The sequence below is a fragment of the Phocoena sinus genome, chromosome 17 (assembly GCF_008692025.1).
Source record: "Phocoena sinus isolate mPhoSin1 chromosome 17, mPhoSin1.pri, whole genome shotgun sequence".
NCBI classification, from domain to species: domain Eukaryota; kingdom Metazoa; phylum Chordata; class Mammalia; order Artiodactyla; family Phocoenidae; genus Phocoena; species Phocoena sinus.
Genome location: NC_045779.1, coordinates 41,780,952 through 41,799,010, shown reverse-complemented (window position 1 = coordinate 41,799,010; position 18,059 = coordinate 41,780,952). Strand labels below are relative to the sequence as shown.

At 45.7% G+C, this 18,059-nt stretch overlaps 1 protein-coding gene across 5 annotated transcripts in view; it reads right to left on the bottom strand.

Annotated features, from left to right (window-relative positions):
* Positions 1-18,059, bottom strand: part of MATN2 (matrilin 2) — a 155,508-nt gene that overhangs the window by 54,659 nt on the left and 82,790 nt on the right. For all 5 annotated transcript variants that reach the window (XM_032610116.1, XM_032610112.1, XM_032610115.1 and 2 more), the window contains 2 exons: positions 16,564-16,686; positions 2,293-2,415 (listed from right to left, as the gene is read on the bottom strand). In XM_032610116.1, the coding sequence (XP_032466007.1) occupies positions 2,293-2,415; positions 16,564-16,686 (246 nt within the window). The remainder of the gene's footprint in view (positions 1-2,292; positions 2,416-16,563; positions 16,687-18,059) is intronic.

Here is an 18,059-nt window from a genome sequence, read left to right as displayed (position 1 = left end):
GCACAGCACCATCTACTTCTAGGGTCTCCCTGCTTGTACCGTCCTGGGGCTTGTCATTCTCCACATCCCGTGAGATTCAGGATAGGTGACATGTTGATGGTGAGGCCCTGGGAACAGGGGCTGGCGGTGAGGTCAGGTGACCTTCCCAGCCAGGGAAGGAGTGCTACAGAGGCAGGAAGGAGACTGGAGAGGATACATGTGTCCCTCCAGGCCTTGTCCCAGGGCGGCAGCCGCATCCCCACCTCTTCTCGTCCAACTGGCCTCCTCCTTCCCTTAACTCCTACCATGAGTCTTGTCTGTGTCACCCTGGGAGCCTTTGGTCATATAACACCTTGCAGGTGACTGAGCTGCTCTGTGTGGCTTGTGTTCCCAAGCAGCCTCCAGCAGAAGTCTTGAATTTTGAATTTTTTAGGCACTATTAAACTTACCCCAGGCACGTGGTATATGCTCAATAGATCCCAATTTAAAGTCTTTTTGAAGCCAGTGTCATCCCTTCAAGAATTTGCTTGTCACCAGGCCACGTGCTAAATGGTTTAGATGAATTCTCTCATTTACCTTCAAGACAACACCATGGAGTAGGCGGTATTATCTCCCCTATTACAGCTGAGGCAACTGAGGCATAACTTGCCCAAGATCATCCAGCAAGGGCTTCCCTGGTGGTGCAGTGGTTGAGAGTCCGCCTGCCGATGCAGGGGACGCGGGTTCGTGCCCCAGTCCGGGAAGATCCCACGTGCCGCGGAGCGGCTGGGCCCACGAGCCATGGCCTCTGAGCCTGCGCGTCTGGAGCCTGTGCTCCACAACGGGAAAGGCCAGAACAGCGAGAGGCCCGCGAACCACAAAAAAAAAGGATCATCCAGCAAAAATGCAGATGCACTGGGATTTGAACTGCCCTCAGCGGCATGTGGCCTCCCCTTTGATGGACAGAACTGACTCTTCAGCCCAGCAGCCACAACTCCCTGAACGCTACCCCGGCCCAGGCCGCTGGCTCATAGCTCAGAATATTCAGAAAGGAAGGGAGGCTAGAAACAGAACAGTCCATTCACTCTTTCTCTTATTCGGTCAATAAGCAACCGTAGGCCAGCTGTGGACATGGGTCTGCCTGGCTGATATGTTTGCACATCTTTCCTCCTCCTGGCCACCTACATCTCACTCTTCTTTACCTGGTGAAGGATGGCTCTGCCTTCGACTCAGCCGAGATATCTCCTCCAGGAAGGACCTGGCCTTGTTCACTGCTATTGGCATGTGGTTTGGGGTCCAGAAATGTATGTTTTGACTTCCTGTGCCCCTTACAGTTTTATCCTAGACCCCTGCCTCTAACTCTGGTGCTTATAAACTGTTGATATGCAGGGAGGGACTGAAAAGCAAGTTGATGTTTCAGGAGTTTTGGGGGGACGCTTTTTAAAAACTATGCAGGCATATCCTGCCTTACATAATAGATGTAGTTAGAAAGGTTGTGGGTACATGAACTTTTTATGAATTGAAATCCTGTTTTCTCACTGACGGACGTTTCAGAGGTGACTTTATTCTAAATTGCTATTAAATGTCACTTTTTAAACGTGCTGGGCCCCAATACTTTGAAAACAAACTTTCTCAAGTGAACCTTTCTATAGGGTGATAATTATCCATACACAATCCCTTCAGTGCTCTGACATATCTTTACATTTAAAAGAATGTTTTTGGGATCCTTTTACAAAACGAACGACCACCGTCAGTTTATAAATTGTTATGGTCAAGATTTGGGGAGCTCAAATTAATTCTGATGTGGGTGCGTATAGTTAAAATAGAACTAAACAGCTCAAACAAAAACTGAGCAGTTCTCTGCAAAATGCCCTCCACCAACTCCTCCCCCACCCAGGGGCAACCACAGGCAACTCCTTTTGGCTCAGAGATTTCCCTTTACTTGTGTGGAGTCAGAGCTGCAGCCCACAAGCCACAAAGCTTCAGTGAAAGTATTTCTTAAGCCCTGTTAACACTGGTGGACACAGGCAGGCTGAGCCAGCATGAAGTAAGATGGTCTGATTGTCAGCACGCTCTGTAGATGCTGGAGGAACACTCCGACATGTGGTCTCTGATCAAAGATACATACTGTTGTCAGATGCTGTGAAGGGTGACACTGAGATAGAGTGGGCTACGGTCTCAGGACAAGTTAAGAAAGGCCTGACAAAGGAGGAATAGGGCAGAAGGTAAAAGGCCCCCTAACCCCAGCACATAATCCTGTGCTTGGAAGACTTCCTCAGCCACAGTGCTTGTAGCAGTAGCATCAAAAACTGTGTGTGTATGTGTGTAACTTACTTGTGCATGTTTTCTTATCCGGGTTAAGAGCAAATCCTTTAGGGCACCGGCAAAAGTAGGAGCTGTCGGTGTTTACACACTCATGTTCACATCCGTGGTTTTCTGAGGTACAGTAGTCCACAGCTGTAAAGATTAAAACACAGAGTTTAAGTAGAAACACAAACAGAGGTAAAGGGCATTGTAGAATGGAAACATACTTATAACAAATATAAGTAAGGATTAATATTTTTGCCCCCAGAAAAGGATGGATAAATAAATATGAATCTAAAACCTCCCTTCTGAAAAAAAAAATCAGGAGTCTGGATCAGACAATTCATATCAGAAGATACTAAAGAACTTACAGGACTTCCCTGGTGGCTCAGTGGTTAAGAATCCGCCTGCCAGAACTATTTACAATAGCCAGGACATGGAAGCAACCTAGGTGTCCATCGACAGATGAATGGATAAAGAAGGTGTGGCTCATATATACAATGGAATATTACTCAGCCATAGAAAGAAACGAAATTGAGTTATTTGTAGTGAGGTGGATGGACCTGGAGTCTGTCATACAGAGTGAAGTAAATCAGAAGGAGAAAAACAAATACCGTACGCTAACACATATATATGGAATCTAAAAAAAAAAATGGTTCTGAAGAACCTAGGGGCAGGACAGGAATAAAGACGCAGGTGTAGAGAATGGACTTGAGGACACGGGGAGGGAGAAGGGGAAGCTGGGATGAAGTGAGAGAGTGGCATTGACATATATACACTACCAAATGTAAAACAGACAGCTAGTGGGAAGCAGCCGCATAGCACAGGGAGATCAGCTCGGTGCTTTGTGACCACCTAGAGGGGTGGCATAGGGAGGGTGGGCGGGAGACACAAGAGGGAGGGAATATGGGGATATATGTATACGTATAGTTGATTCACTTTGTTATACAGCAGAAACTAACACAACAATGTAAAGCAATTATACTCCAACAAAGATGTTAAAAAAAGAAAGAATCTGCCTGCCAATGCAGGGCACACGGTTCCAAACTCGGGTCCGGGAAGATCACACATGTTGCGAAGCAACTAAGCCCGTGTGCCACAAATATTGAGCCTGCACTTTAGAGCCCGCAAGCCACAACTACTGAAGCCCGCGCACCTAGAGCCTGTGCTCCACAACAAGAGAAGCAACCACAATGAGAATCCCACGCACCGAAACGAAGAGTAGCCCCTGCTCGCTGCAACTAGAGAAATCCCGCGTGCAGCAATGAAGACCCAACACAGCCAAAAATAAATTAATTAATTAATTAATTTTTTAAAAAATCCAATGGTGGCAAGGGAGCATGGAAACAGAGTCCGATCATTAATAGTGGGTGGCATTATGAACTGATAAAAATTCTTCTGGAAGGACATTTGACAATATTTACTCTGGAAATGTGGCCCCAAGAAATAATTGAAAAAAAGGAGGAAATTAACTATACAGAATAAGCTATTTATAGCAGCATTATTTACAGTGACCAAAAAATTAGGAAAATAAGATGAACATTTAATAAGGATAAATGGTTTAGTAAGTTACGAGAAAATGTGCTGGCCTACTTCTCATTAATCCTACAAATATTCACCGAGCACCTACTCTGGGCCTGGCCCTAATTTAGGTGCTAAGGATGGAACAGATAACAAAACAGACAAAAACTCCAGTCCTAGAGAAGCTTCCATTTGGATGGTGGTGGTAGATAAAAAAGAAAGCAAACAAGTAAAGAACACAGTCTCTTAGAAGGTGGAGAGTGTTCTGCAGAAAAATAAGATGGCACAAAGGAATAGAGACTGTGGCAGGGTGGGTGAGAGTGAGGGTATGATGTAATAGCAGTGGTCAGGAAGGTGGCAGTTGGGCAGAGTCTTGAATGAGGTATGGGCCCTGTGGATATCTGCGAGGGAGCGTCCCGGGCAAAGGGAACAACAACAGGTGCAAAGGCCCAGAGGTGGGAATATGCCTGGTGAGCTGGAGAATCAGCAAAGAGGCCAGAGTGGCTGGAGCAGAGAGGGGTGAGAGGTGAGAACAAGTGCAGATCAGGAGGGACTGTAGAGCCACTGCCAGGACTTTGGCTTTTACTCTGAGTGATTAGGGAGTCTCTGGAGGGTTCTGAACAAAGGAATCAAGAATAGACCATAGCAGGCAAATGTGACAGTAGAAAACCAGCTAGGAAGCTAGTACAATAATCCCAGTGAGGAAGTGGAGGGGGGGGGGAGGTAAACCAGAACAGTGCAGGAAGAGGTGGGGCGGAGAGAGAGGGGTGGTCCTCTGGGTTGAGGTGTGTCCCCCTATAAATATACCTGTGAATGTGAACTTATTTGGAAGTAGGGTCTTTGCAAATACAATCAAGGTAAGATGAGGTCATTCGTCTGGGGCCTAATCGATTATGACTGGTGTCCTTATAGGAAGAGAAGAATGCCACGTGAAGACAGATGGGAGTGATGCAGCTGTCAGCTGAGGAGTGCCGGGGACCAACACCCACCGTCAGAAGCAAGGAAGGGTTCTCCCCTACAAGGTTCAGAGGGGGCATGGTCCTGCCAGCACCCTGATGTCAGACTTCCAGCCCCCAGAGCTAGGAGGCAATACATTTCTGTTGTTTTCAGTCACCTGGTTTGTGATTCTTTGTTGTGGCAGCCCTAGAGAACTGTCAATAACACACCAGGTTGAAAGTGGGGTCAGTAAGATTCCTGTCAGATTAGAGGTGAGGTGAGGGAAAAAGGGAGGGATTAAGGCGGACTCAGGGATGGGGAAGGTGCAGGTTTTGCAGGGAACGCTCAGGAGTTCCATTTGGGGCAGTAGGTAGTTATTAACATTATAATTCTAACATAACTATAAATAGGAAGACAATTACGATTTGGTGAAAGAAGTAGATCTGAAAGTTGCATATTTACAGTGATTATATCCAGGTAAAATATGGCTCTAAGGCAGAACCTGAAAATTAGAAATAAAAATGCTTGCTGTGTAGGCAAGGTCGTAGGATTAAGGATGATATTTTTTTTTCCTTAAAAAATGTTTCCCTCTATATAATGATGTAGGATATCTGAATATCAAAACTTTGTAAATAATAAGGAAATGGAACCTGCAAATCAATACACATGCACAATTTAAAAAAGCAAAGCCACGCATTGAGAAGACATTACATACTTAACACAGTAATCAAAAGATGCGAGGGGAAAAGCTAAAGAGTTTTAAAGGGTAATGACATGTGTTGTTTATTCTTTAGCTCCCAGGCTTCATTAAGTTTCTGTTAAGTTATTGATTTTTTGTAACTTCACTCCCTAAAGAGTTCTAATAGCACCTCATATTTGTGATTTTAATACGCAAGCAATTTTGGTGGGAACAGTGCATTCATACAGTCTTAGGATCTGAATATCATGGACATTAGCCAGTTCCTGGAGTTGAGTCAAAATATAAATTTTGAGCTAGCACCAGATCCTTCTAAAAGTTAATGTCTCATCTTTCAAGAACCAATGTATCAGGACTTCCTTGGTGGTCCAATGGTTAAGAGTCCACGCTCCCAGTGCAGGTGGCCTGGGATCGATCCCTGGCCAGGGAGCGAGATCCCACATGCTGCAACTAAGAACCCGCATGCCGCAACTAAAAGATCCCACGTGGGGCAACGAAGATCCCGCACATGGCACCGAAGATCCCACATGCTGCAACTCAGACACAGCGCAGCCAAATAAATAAATATTAAAAAAAAAAAAAAAAAAAAGAATTACTGTATCATTAAACAAATAACTGGAGACACTGAGGGCACAGATAAAGGATACCAAGCCCTGGCATGTGCCCCAGGCCACATGTCACAGGAGTGGGCCTTGCTGTAGCCCACGCTAACCTGTATTAGCAGGAGACACTCCCCATCTGCAACCTCCTTGTGCTGGGCCTGAGCTGCCATCTTGCAAATCTCCCAACCCCTGATATGGGTGTCTGCTGTCAGTCAGCTGCGCCCACCTCAGGCCACCCACTCGTTAGTATCCCTTCCAAACAGAAGAGCTGCTAATCTACCTTACAAAAACGTTCCACACCCCTGACAGCACCACGATGATGAGTGGGCAGGTCACTGTACCTAAAAGGCTGAAACTCAGACTCTGACTCTCTCTCTCGAACTTCCTCTTCCACACTATGGAGTATAATCTCTGTGCCCAGCCCTCAGAGAGACACTGGCCCCATATCAGACTGGGGAGAGACTAGAAACTTTGCTTAGACCTAAAGTCTAAGTCACATACTCCAATCTCGTCTTTTTTCCCAGAATGCTCTAGAGCACAGTATCCGATATTGGATGAGGTGTTAATAAAGTTGCACAGAAGCAGCTCTTTTAATTGACCTCCACTCAACCAACTTCCGATCAATCACTGCTTTTCATGCCCTCTGAAAATATGGGACCTGATGCCCAGAACACGCTAAATGCTCAAGGTTATTGGAACCCCTGTGCTTTCGAATACCTGTGTACTTCCCTTGTTGGCTGGGCTGCATGCTTATTCTTTCTTTCTTTCTTTATTTTTGGCTGCATTGGGTCTTCATTGCTGCACGCAGGCTTTCTCTAGTTGCGGCGAGCAGGGGCTACTCTTTGTTGCGGTGCGTGGGCTTCTCATTGCGGTGGCTTCTCTTGTTGTGGATCACGGGCTCTAGGCACGCAGGTTTCAGTAGTTGTGGCACGCAGGCTCAGTAGGTGTGGCTCGTGGGCTCTAGAGTGCAGGCTCAGTAGTTGTGGTGCACGGGCTTAGTTGCTCCGTGGCATGTGGGATCTTCCCAGACCAGGGATCGAACCCACGTCCCCTGCATTGGCAGGTGGATTCCCAACCACTACGACACCAGGGAAGTCCGTGGGTTTCATGCTTATAAAGCAGCCCTGGAGGAACACTTGTGCTCCAGAGCACCTATATACTTTTCCTATTGACTGATGGTACGCTTATAAAGCATCAGTTGTCTAAGTGTGGTGGTGACCCAACTGCAACAATCATTCCTTGAGAACTTCTTAGGAATGCAAACTCTCAGGCCCCACCCCAGACCTACTGAATCAGAAACTCTGTGTATGGGGTCCAAGAATATGTGTTTTAACAAGCTCTCCATGTGATTCTGATGCATGTGAAAATTTAAAAACGACTGTTAAAATGAATCAAAGTTGTTTTTGTTTCCAAACTTTTATATGCCATTTGTACACATTATTGTAATTAATTGAAATACTATAAAACCCAATTAAATATAAGTAAGCACTAAAACAAATTGAATTTTAAAAAAAGAAAAAAACAAGTTGAAAGCTTTGGAAAGAATTAAGGCAATCTGCTAACCAAAATTTCTCTAGAACCAGGCATAGATGAAACACGTAAAGGACTAGGGAAAATTTCATAAAAATTTACAGATTCTGCCCTTAGACTGTTTTACAGAAATCTTCAAATTCTTTTTTTAAAATTAATTAATTTATTTATTTATGGCTGTGTTGGGTCTTCATTGCTGCGTGCAGGCTTTCTCTAGTTGAGGTGAGCGGGGCTACTCTTTGTAGCGGTGCACGGGTTTCTCATTGCGGTGGCTTCTCTTGTTGCAGAGCACGGGCTCTAGGGCGTGCGGGCTTCAGTAGTTGTGGCACATGGGCTCAGTAGTTGTGGTGCACGGGCTTAGTTGCTCGCGGCATGTGGGATCTTCCCAGACCAGGGCTCGAACCCGTGCCCCCTGCACTGGCAGGCGGATTCTTAACCACTGTGTCACCAGGGAAGCCCAAAGTCTTCAAATTCTTGCTCCAATTTTTAAAAAATCAAAATTGAAAACCATAGACAACACATTATGGGTATGATTTATGCAAGAAAGATCTTTTTAAATCATATTTTTAAAATGAACTTAAAATTAGTAATTTTTGGAAGAGTAATCAAAAGCAATTTTTTGTTGTTGTTGCTGTTGCGGTATGCGGGCCCCTCACCGCTGCGGCCTCTCCCGCTGTGGAGCACAGGCTCCGGACGCGCAGGCCCAGCGGCCATGGCCCACGGGCCCAGCCGCTCTGCGGCACGTGGGATCCTCCCGGACCAGGGCACGAACTCGCGTCCCCTGCACCAGCAGGTGGACTCTCAACCACTGAGCCACCAGGGAAGCCCCAAAGCAATTTTTATTATAAGTACATTTATGTGTTTTAAAGAAAGTGTTAATGCTTAAGGTAGGTTCGGAGATGCATTTTCCGTGATTCTGCTCTTTAAATGAAAATTTTCATCTATTAGCCAGTCTCACAGGATAAGAAGTTTTCTCCTGGACTTTGATTCTCGTGTTGGTTTTGTTTCTAGTGTGCATGGCTCTCTGGGGAACTGAAGGGAAAAGGGGAGATTGGCAAGGCAGGATTCAAGCATTCCTGGGTCGCAAGACCCTGGCCTGTAAAACCTGAAGGTGTCAAACCCCACTTTGACTTGAGGGCCACCCACTGGCTCACTGCCAGACCTCTGGGGACAGCAGAGAAGGGCATCGTGAGACACGGAAGAACCCACTTCTGGGCACGTGAACCTAAAAGCTTTCTAAGGGTGAGAGAGTTCCAGTCCGTTCAACTCTGACATCCTTCGCTGCATGTTTTGGGTTCTTTGCATAACTTCCTTGGTTGCCAAATTGTACTTATAAAAAGAGAGGCCTAGCTAGTGGGAAGCAGCCGCATAGCACAGGGAGATCAGCTTGGTGCTTTGTGACTGCCTGGAGGGGTGGGATACGGAGGGTGGGAGGGAGGGAGACGCAAGAGGGAAGAGATATGGGAACATATGTATATGTTTAACTGATTCACTTTGTTATAAAGCAGAAACTAACACACCATTGTAAAGCAATTATACCCCAATAAAAATGTTAAAAAAAAAAAATAAGGGAGGCCAAGTTTAGGGGGCGGATGTATGGAGGTGACTTATGTGTGTAACTCAAAGGACTGTTGTTCCAAGTCCTCTCCTACTTCAACGAAATCCTTTCTTGGTCATTTTGCCTGAAAATTCTACTCTCTACAACCAGAAAGATGAATTCCTTGGTTGTAGTCCTTCGGCCCTCTAGATCACAAAGTGCTAAAATCTCAGGGTCGGAAGCCAGTCTCAGCCTAACATGTGACAAATCGCTCATCTGTCTCCTATTTGGCGCAAGGTAATAAAGCCTAAGATTGACGGTCTCTGATTTACAATCTGGTCAGATTCCAAGGTCTCCCAGCAGGGATCAGTGTGCAAAGAGGATGGCCTTAGAAGAAACAGGATATTTTACGGAGCAATGTTTGGGTTTTTAAGTGTGTTGATGACAGACTAAGAAAAACCAAATTTGTCATTTAGAGAAATGGTAGAACCATTTTACTTGCTGAGTATATATAAGACACACTCACAGAGTCAGATTCACAAAACCTCTTTTACCCAGGGCATGACTGAATTCTTACGTGTGGGAGTTCAAAACTCAGAGAAAGCTTCCTATTGATTTTGATAGCAATAAGGAAGTGTTCTGGGCTAAATTCTGTCTTCCCACCTTAAATTCATTTGTTGAAGTCCCAATCCCCAGTTGGTCAGATGGTGATTGCGTTTGGAGATAAGGACCTTTAAAGGGTGATTAGGTTAAAATGAGGCCATTAGGGTGCGTCCTAATCCAATCTGACTGGTATCCTTATGAGAAGTGGAAATTTGGACACACACAGAGGCAGCAGGCATGCATGGGCACAGAACAAAGACCACATGCAGAAGCAGCAAGCCAAGGAGAGAAACCTCAGAAGAAATCAACCCTGCCGACACCCTGACTTTGGACTTCTAGCCTCCAGAACGGGGAGAAAATAGATTTCTATTGACACTCGCTCTGCGGTATTTTGTTATGGCAGCCCTAGCAAACTAAGACAGGGAGAAATCCTTGTACTGGGGGGAGATCATGCTTCAAGCATGAGGAGTAAGCTGAAAATCTGACCTTTCAATACAAAGATTGATCCTCCCATCCCTTGTCGCCAACTTAAATATCAACCATTCCCTTCTCACTGAAGGTGACTGATATAGGAGAATATAGGAGGAAAGCTTTGAGGGCAGCAATAACAGCATGCTAAATCCCCATGTTATGTACCACCATCATTCTGGGTATGGACCTCAATATGATTTTTCAAGTGTACCGTATGTTTGATGCATTATTAAGTGCAAGCATTCATAAGAAGACAAAAATTCATAAAGGATATAGAAATTCAGATTCAACTGTTTCTCAGTTGACCATGTATAGCACTGTTCCAAGTGCTTCCAATATATTTTTTAAAAATGTTTTATTGGACTGCAGTTGATTTGCAATGTTGTGTTAGTTTCAGGTGTACGGCAAAGTGAATCAGTTATACATAGACATATATCCACTCTTTTTCAGATTCTTTTCCCATATAGGTCATTACAGAGTATTGAGGCTTCCCATACATTAACACATTTCACCCTCACAACAACCCTTGGAGGTAGGTATTGTTTTCCTCAATTTACAGATGAAGCCACTGAAACAGAGAGGTCAAGAGACCTATAAAATGTGGATGACGATAGTACCTACCTCAAAGGATTGTTGCAATTATAAGTTAAAGGTTTCAAGCAGGTCCTAGGATTTAGTTACATTAAAGAACTGTACATTATATTTTTATCACACTGCCTCCCTAATCAGATAAGGTTGAATTTGGGAGTAAAGAGATACCTTAATGCTACTCAGTTGTTCCACAACCGTTTACTGAGCAATTATTACGTGTCAGGCATTGCGCTAAATCCTGGATGGTAATGACAAGCAAATAGCATCTTAAGATGGTAAGACGTCTTTTTCTTTCTTGAATTTTATTTTATTTATATTTTTATACAGAAGGTTCTTATTAGTCATCCATTTTATACACATCAGTGTATACATGTCAATCCCAATCGCCCAGTTCATCAACACCACCACCACCACCACCACCACCCCATCGCTTTCCTCTCTTGGTGTCCATACGTTTGTTCTCTACATCTGTGTCTCAATTTCTGTCCTGCAAACCGATTAAGATGGTAAGACATCTTTGAAGAAAGGCAGGAAGGAGAAGCCAGGCTTTTAGCTGTGATTACCTCCAGGAAGTGAAATTGAGGAGTAATGTCTTTCAGGTTTTGATTTTATACACATCTCTACTCTGACTTTTTTCTTAGTAAGCAAAAGTTGATTTTGTAATTTAAAAACCAATGAAGTGGAAAAGTTTTTTTAAAAAAAGAAACATGAATACTTGAGATTGTGATCACTCAATCTCAGTAAATGATTCAAGAAAAACATTTTGCAAGTCTACTCTGTGAAAGATGAAAAGTATAGGAATTGGTTTCTTCCCCCCATGGGTTTACAATCTGCTTGGGCAGATAAGATGCAAACAGGACCAAAGCTACCCCAAAAGACAAGGCAGTCAGTAAACATCAGAAGAACAAGTTCAGCAAAAAATTTACCCTCAAAGATAGAGCTAAATGGTCTTTGAAAAAATGTACAGTTTTGGATGGAAATTAACACAGCTTTAGTGGAAGCCGATGGATTACAAACACCATGACTCAACCAAAGCAAAACGAGGACTTCTGTTAGACAGTAATCCACTCGATCACCTGAATGTTGAAACAAATCCAGTCCTAACCAGAGTCAAAAGAGCAGTTAGGGAACTGGGACTCTAGCACTTGAAGTTAAAGTTCCACTAACTCAAAAGTGTGGAAATGTTGGCTAAAAGGTCCTCAGTCTGGCTAAGAATTGAATTTTCACGTGGTCACAGTCATAATTCTGGGATGAGTCAAAGTACTCCCGTGGGGTCCATTCACCGGTAGCTGGTCATGGTGAATTTCTACCAAACTTCTTTTAAATGAAGAGATTAGACTTGCTGTCCCTACTTTCTCACCCCCTCCCCCCTCCCCCTAGAAATCTGTCCTTTTACCCACCCCTCTTGATCATTATCGATGGCCTCCTGGTCATTTCTGTGTCCCTAAGGTCTAGCAGAGTGCCTGGTAGAGTCTGGAAATGTCTGCTGAGATGAATCAATGACTCAACTCAATGGCTTTTTCTCTAAGTTCTGTTCCATTTAGCCTCGCTGGGGCATGACATTAATATTGACCTGGCCTAGAAGTTCTCTTTCCCATCGTATTCCATGACGTCTGGTTCTCTCGCCCACCTCTCCCCAACTCCTCCATCCCCACCTTAGGCGGTTCCTTCATGGATATTCTTCCCGCCCCACGTCTCCCGCCTGCTTCCCGCATGTGGCTGTAGCCCAAGGCTCAGGCTTCACTGTCTCCTAAGGCCATGCTTCATGGCATCCAGGAGATGATGACGATAATAATATGTGTTATAATAATAACAGTAGTAACAACAATCGTCTAATGTGTATTGGGAACTTTACTCGTTATGTTATTGAATCCCACAAACTCTATGATGGAGGTATTTTTACTCTATGTTATAGATGAGAAAACCAAGGCTCAGAAATAAAATGACACATGACTAGCGAGTAGCAGAACTGGGATTAGAGCCCAGGTCTCGCTGTATTGAAGGTCCAAAACAAACACATAAGTGAACACTGGAAATGGAAATTAAAATTCAGAAGGAAATGGACCGTGCCGCTTCCTGCCTGCACCACTGGTTCTACCCTCTCCTTGCGGTGTTAGCGCTGCCTCTGCTCCCTCTCGACGTGTCCTTGTAGGTGTCCCATCTCAGCTTCAAACCCAGTGTCTAAAACTCCTCATTATCTTTTCTAAAAATCCCATCACTCTTTCATCGCTGTTGCCGTCACTCTCAGAGTCATGGAAGCTCAAACCCAGGATTCGACTGTGACTTTTCCTCTCCCTCGTTATTCATCGCACCTTCTCTCATTCCTCACCCCTTCCTTCTCTCTTCATTTCTCCGCTCGCTACTCAAGTCTGGCTCTTGTCACCCCTCACCAGAGGGCTACCATAGTCTCCTAACTGGTCTTTGCAGCCCTCCCTATCTTCCCCCTGGAACCCATCCTGCCCTCTACCCCGAGATTAAGTTTCCTAAAATGAGGCTTTGCCTTTATCAGTCCCACTTAAAAACCCTTTAGTGTCTCTTTTTCAGAGATAAAGTCCAGACCCTTTAGCCTGGTTTTCAAAGCCCTGTATACTCTGGTTCCACCTGATGTCTTCAACTTCATCTCCTACTTCTCACCTGCAGGAATTCTCTGCTTCAACAGAGTTAGTCTCCTCTCCTGCTGAAGTCAGGTTGGCCTTAACTGGGGTGATCCTATACTTTCGCGTTCAGACTGGAGCCCCCTTGAAAGCGAAAGGGAGTGTCCTTGAGAAGTGAGCCAACAGCCGTAACCTGGTGTATCTGTGGGGAGGAAGGTGATCTCCGCGTCTTACTCTTCTGCCATCTTCCTCCCAATCTCCAACAGCCATAAACTGGGACCCTCCTGGATTAACTGGGATTATGGTTCCCCACATTCATACCGTTCTCTGCCCATCTACATACAGGCCACTCAGACCAGGGGCTAATGGAATGCTTCCAGGGTCCCTAACAGCCTCTGTTTCTCCTCTAAATTTCCTGCTCTAAGTCTGATACCTGGAGTCTCCATCTTGACAAGTCCCTTCAGATTGATGTCTTCAGGTTAGGCTGCCAGTTTAGCTTTCAATTTGGTGGCTTCTCACTGTGACCCTCTCTCCTGATCTACCAGCTCTCTACCTGGCCCTCCCAGCCCGGTCTCAGTCCGTACCTCTACACCGTCACTGCCCTCATGTTTTCCCTTGCCTTAGACATCTGTCCCATTGCTACCCTTCCTTCCTCACCCAGATGTTCCCCACACTAGCCATGATGAGTCTGTCCCTCTTCTCTGACCTCCTGTGGCCTCTATTACCTCCATCATTTGCTTTGCACTCAGTACAGCCCCGTCGAGCAGCAGCTGACATTTTGGAAGTTTGTTCAGTCTCCCTAACCAAAGCAACTGGCCACAAAGGTCCAGGGCCACTTAATCATCTGACTCCCAGCCTCTAACAGGTCAGGCGTTTGGTGGAAGAGGATGAGAGTAAGAACATGCATCAGGCCGGGGTCACACGCAGGCTCTCGCCGTTTCCCATTCTTCAGCTTGAACCCCTGCTCTAAGGAAGGCAGACATTCTTACACACTGACAGCGGCGAAAGAGCAACACGCATCTCTAATAAACACAGCCCATGCCAGCTCCCCGGCAACCACAGCATTTCTTCTCATGCTTGTTGCTCTTCAGTAAATGTCAAACTCCAGAAGTTTCAGCAAAACCCTTAGAGACTCAAAGGCTGTCTACTACGGAGGACCTTTAGGCAATTATTTGGCAACACCCAGAGACCTGGGCTCCCCACTGCCTTCCAGTTTCCCAAGGGCCAAGGTTGGTCTCCTGCCCCAGCCACGGCCCCTAATGCCCCTGTGCCGCCAACTCCCCATCACTCACACAAGCTCTGGGCCCTCCCTGTTCCTTCTCTCACCCTAATTAACCAGACACCCTCAACCTGTATCCTGTAGCTCAGCCACTGGCCTTACTTCCAACTGATTTCCTTCTGACACAACAGCACCCAAAGTTTCTCCCCATTTAACAACTGGTAAGGGAAAAATATGTATGTAAAACAAAATAGAGAGTATGACCTCATTTTGGTAAACATTAACAAAATGTTTAGAAGTAGATACTTATGTGGGGAAAGGTCTGGCAGAAAATACAACAAGCTACACACTACCACACGTAAGGTAGATAGCTAGTGGGAAGCAGCCGCATGGCACAGGGAGATCCGCTCGGTGCTTTGTGACCGCCTAGAGGGGTGGGATAGGGAGGGTGGGAGGGAGGGAGACACAAGAGGGAAGAGATATGGGAACATATGTATATGTATAACTGATTCACTTTGTTATAAAGCAGAAACTAACACACCATTGTAAAGCAATTATACCCCAATAAAGATGTTAAAAAAAAAAGAAAATACAACAATCTATTAATAGTGCTTTTCTCGTCTGTTTTAAGTTCCTCAATGAAAATAGATTACTTGCATAATAAAAAGTAATGAAGAAAAAAAGTAAAAGCTGGTGTTTCCACATTGGCTTCTTTTTTGCCAGTGTTAATGGATGTGGTACCCTGCTACCTATCACAGTCACGACCCACAGAATAAGGGGGAAAAACAACGCAGGCTTAGGAGACCAATTCCATTTGTGGACGTCTGATGAGGGCCGTTTTAATCTCCATCAGTGTGTAAAAACAAACAAACAAACCCATTTTATTCTCATCATCACCTGCAAAGAACAGGCCCCACCTGCACTTTTGTTGCTTTTTCCTTTCCCATCCTCAGCTAAGAATCACAGTGCGCTGGAAAGCGTAAGTTCTATGTGCAAAAAAATCATCACTGACTGTTTGTGGGAAGCAGAACAGAACAGGTCCTCTGAAAGCAACAGAATATGGAACAGGACATGCAGGATCCAGAGTTAGAAAATGAAGGTTCCAGTTCTGATGTCAGTCAAGTCCTTTTCCTTCCTTTCCTTATGGATTTTCTGCCTCATAAGTATCCAGCTCAGTTTACTGAACACCTACTATTTGCCGGGCACTGTTTGTTGGTGGAAAGATAAATGAGGCTGTGCAAGTTTAAAGGGCTTTGCAGACAAACTGGGAGGTGCCACATGCATATTAGAGATTCAATGGTCTGCCCTGCAGGTGCCGATGAAAACCGTTATCCATCACCGAAGAAATTAGATGCCATCCCCACACCTCTCACCGGCCCTCGCAATGTGGAGTTGCCACTCAATGGGAAACCGCTCAGCTGACTGTGAGCCAGTGCCTGTAGTTCCGAGCACCGCCCTTGAGACTGCTTACCCAGGACCAGCATTTGAGGCCGCTATTTGTCTTCTCTGACCGTGGTGTCTCACTACACACAGCTGGCCTCTTACACCTGGCGGTCACTGGGGCCTGTCACTGAACTGCAGATCCGTACTTAGAAGGAAGGCTGCCTGCCTCTTCGAGGTGCCACTCAGCCACCTTACCCACCACCAACTGGACCTCGTGTATAACACGTGAGCTATACTGAAGTCAGGCCAGCCCAGACATACCTTCCAAACTGAATGAAAATCCGCCCAGTCCTTTCCAAGGGAATCAGTAACGGACAATTTTGTTTACATAGATTATCATAAATATGCCTTTTGCTGAGGACCCAGAATGAGAAAATGCTAACCTCAGCCACAAACGAAGTCTTTAAAGTTCAAATTCTGACTAACAACTAGACCAGAGAACTTGGACCACTTTGTTGAAACTCAAAGGAGAGCAATTGGATATGTGGGCACCCCTCTCCCTTCTTACTAGCTTCTCTTGTGTTTCCCCATCAAGCAAGGCTGGGTGGGATACTCACCCACACACCGTTTCCCATCCTCGGCCAGGGTGTAGCCACTGTAGCACTGGCAGACAAAGGAGCCCAGCAGGTTCACGCAGAGCTGCTCACAGCCGTGGTCCTCCGCTGCACACAGGTCCTGGACTGGGGCAAAGCCATACCATTAGAACATGGCTCTCAAGGAGGTGACCCTCGGTGACCCTCGGCCATCAATAAGCAACTCTACAGCGCTTGTCAAAATAACCTTTAGGGCTTCCCTTGTGGCGCAGTGGTTAAGAATCCACCTGCCAGTGCAGGGGACACGGGTTCGAGCCCTGCCCCGGGAAGATCCCACACGCTGCAGAGCAACTAAGCCCGTGCGCCACAACTACTGAGCCTGCTCTCTAGAGCCCCTGAGCCACAACTACTGAAGCCCGCGTGCCTAGAGCCCATCCTCCGCAACAAGAGAAGCCACTGAATGAGAAGCCCGCGCACGGCAATGAAGAGGAGGCCCCGCTCACCACAACCAGAGAAAGCCTACGCAGCAACGAAGACCCAACGCAGCCAAAAATCAATAAGTAAAGTAAATTAATTAATTTTAAAAAATAACCTTTATGGGCTTCCCTGGTGGCGCAGTGGTTGGGAGTCCGCCTGCCGATGCAGGGGACACGGGATCGTGCCCCAGTCCGGGAAGATCCCACATGCCGCGGAGCGGCTGCCCCCCTGAGCCATGGCCGCTGAGCCTGCGCGTCCGGAGCCTGTGCTCCGCAACAGGAGAGGCCACAGCAGTGAGAGGCCCGCGTACCGCAAAAAAAAAAAAAACCACTGAAAACGTTATAAGATCATAGTGGAAAATTTGGGAAACATAGAAAAAAATAGAAAAGAAAATTCACCTGTAATCCCCCACCTGCAGTCCTACCATCCAGAGGCCACCGCTGTTAACACTCGGGTGTGTTTCTATGTATATAGAAAAACTCATTTTTCAAAGTTGGAATTATTCATCTCTATTAAATGCATTAAATAATTTAAAATTAACATCAATTTGTGGGACTTCCCTGGTGGTCCAGTGGTTAAGACTCGGTGCTCCCAACGCAGGGGACATGGGTTCGATCCCTGTTCAGGGACCTAGATTCCACATGCCGGAACTAAAAGAGCCCCATGCCACAACTAAAGATCCTGCACGAGGCAATGAAGATCCTGCATGCCGCACCCAAGGCCCAGTGCAGCCAAATAAATTAATTAATTAAAAAACCCCACGAATTTGTATTTTTCCCATCTCAATGAAAGCGTTCTGAAAACATCTGGATGGTTCTTGAGGACTGAAGTTATCACAAGCAGGTATTTGCGCTTGTCTGCATCAAGTACCATTCCTATTCTTTGAGAACTAAAAGGCTTTGTCATCAGAGTCTCACCAAGGTACACACCGATATACACAGTCTCACCAAGGTAACCCGGTGCTGTCTTTGACATTTTGCAGAAGCTGAGAGAGAGCACAGTGAAAAGACCTGCTACTCCACCAAAAGCATGGCAGGTCTAGA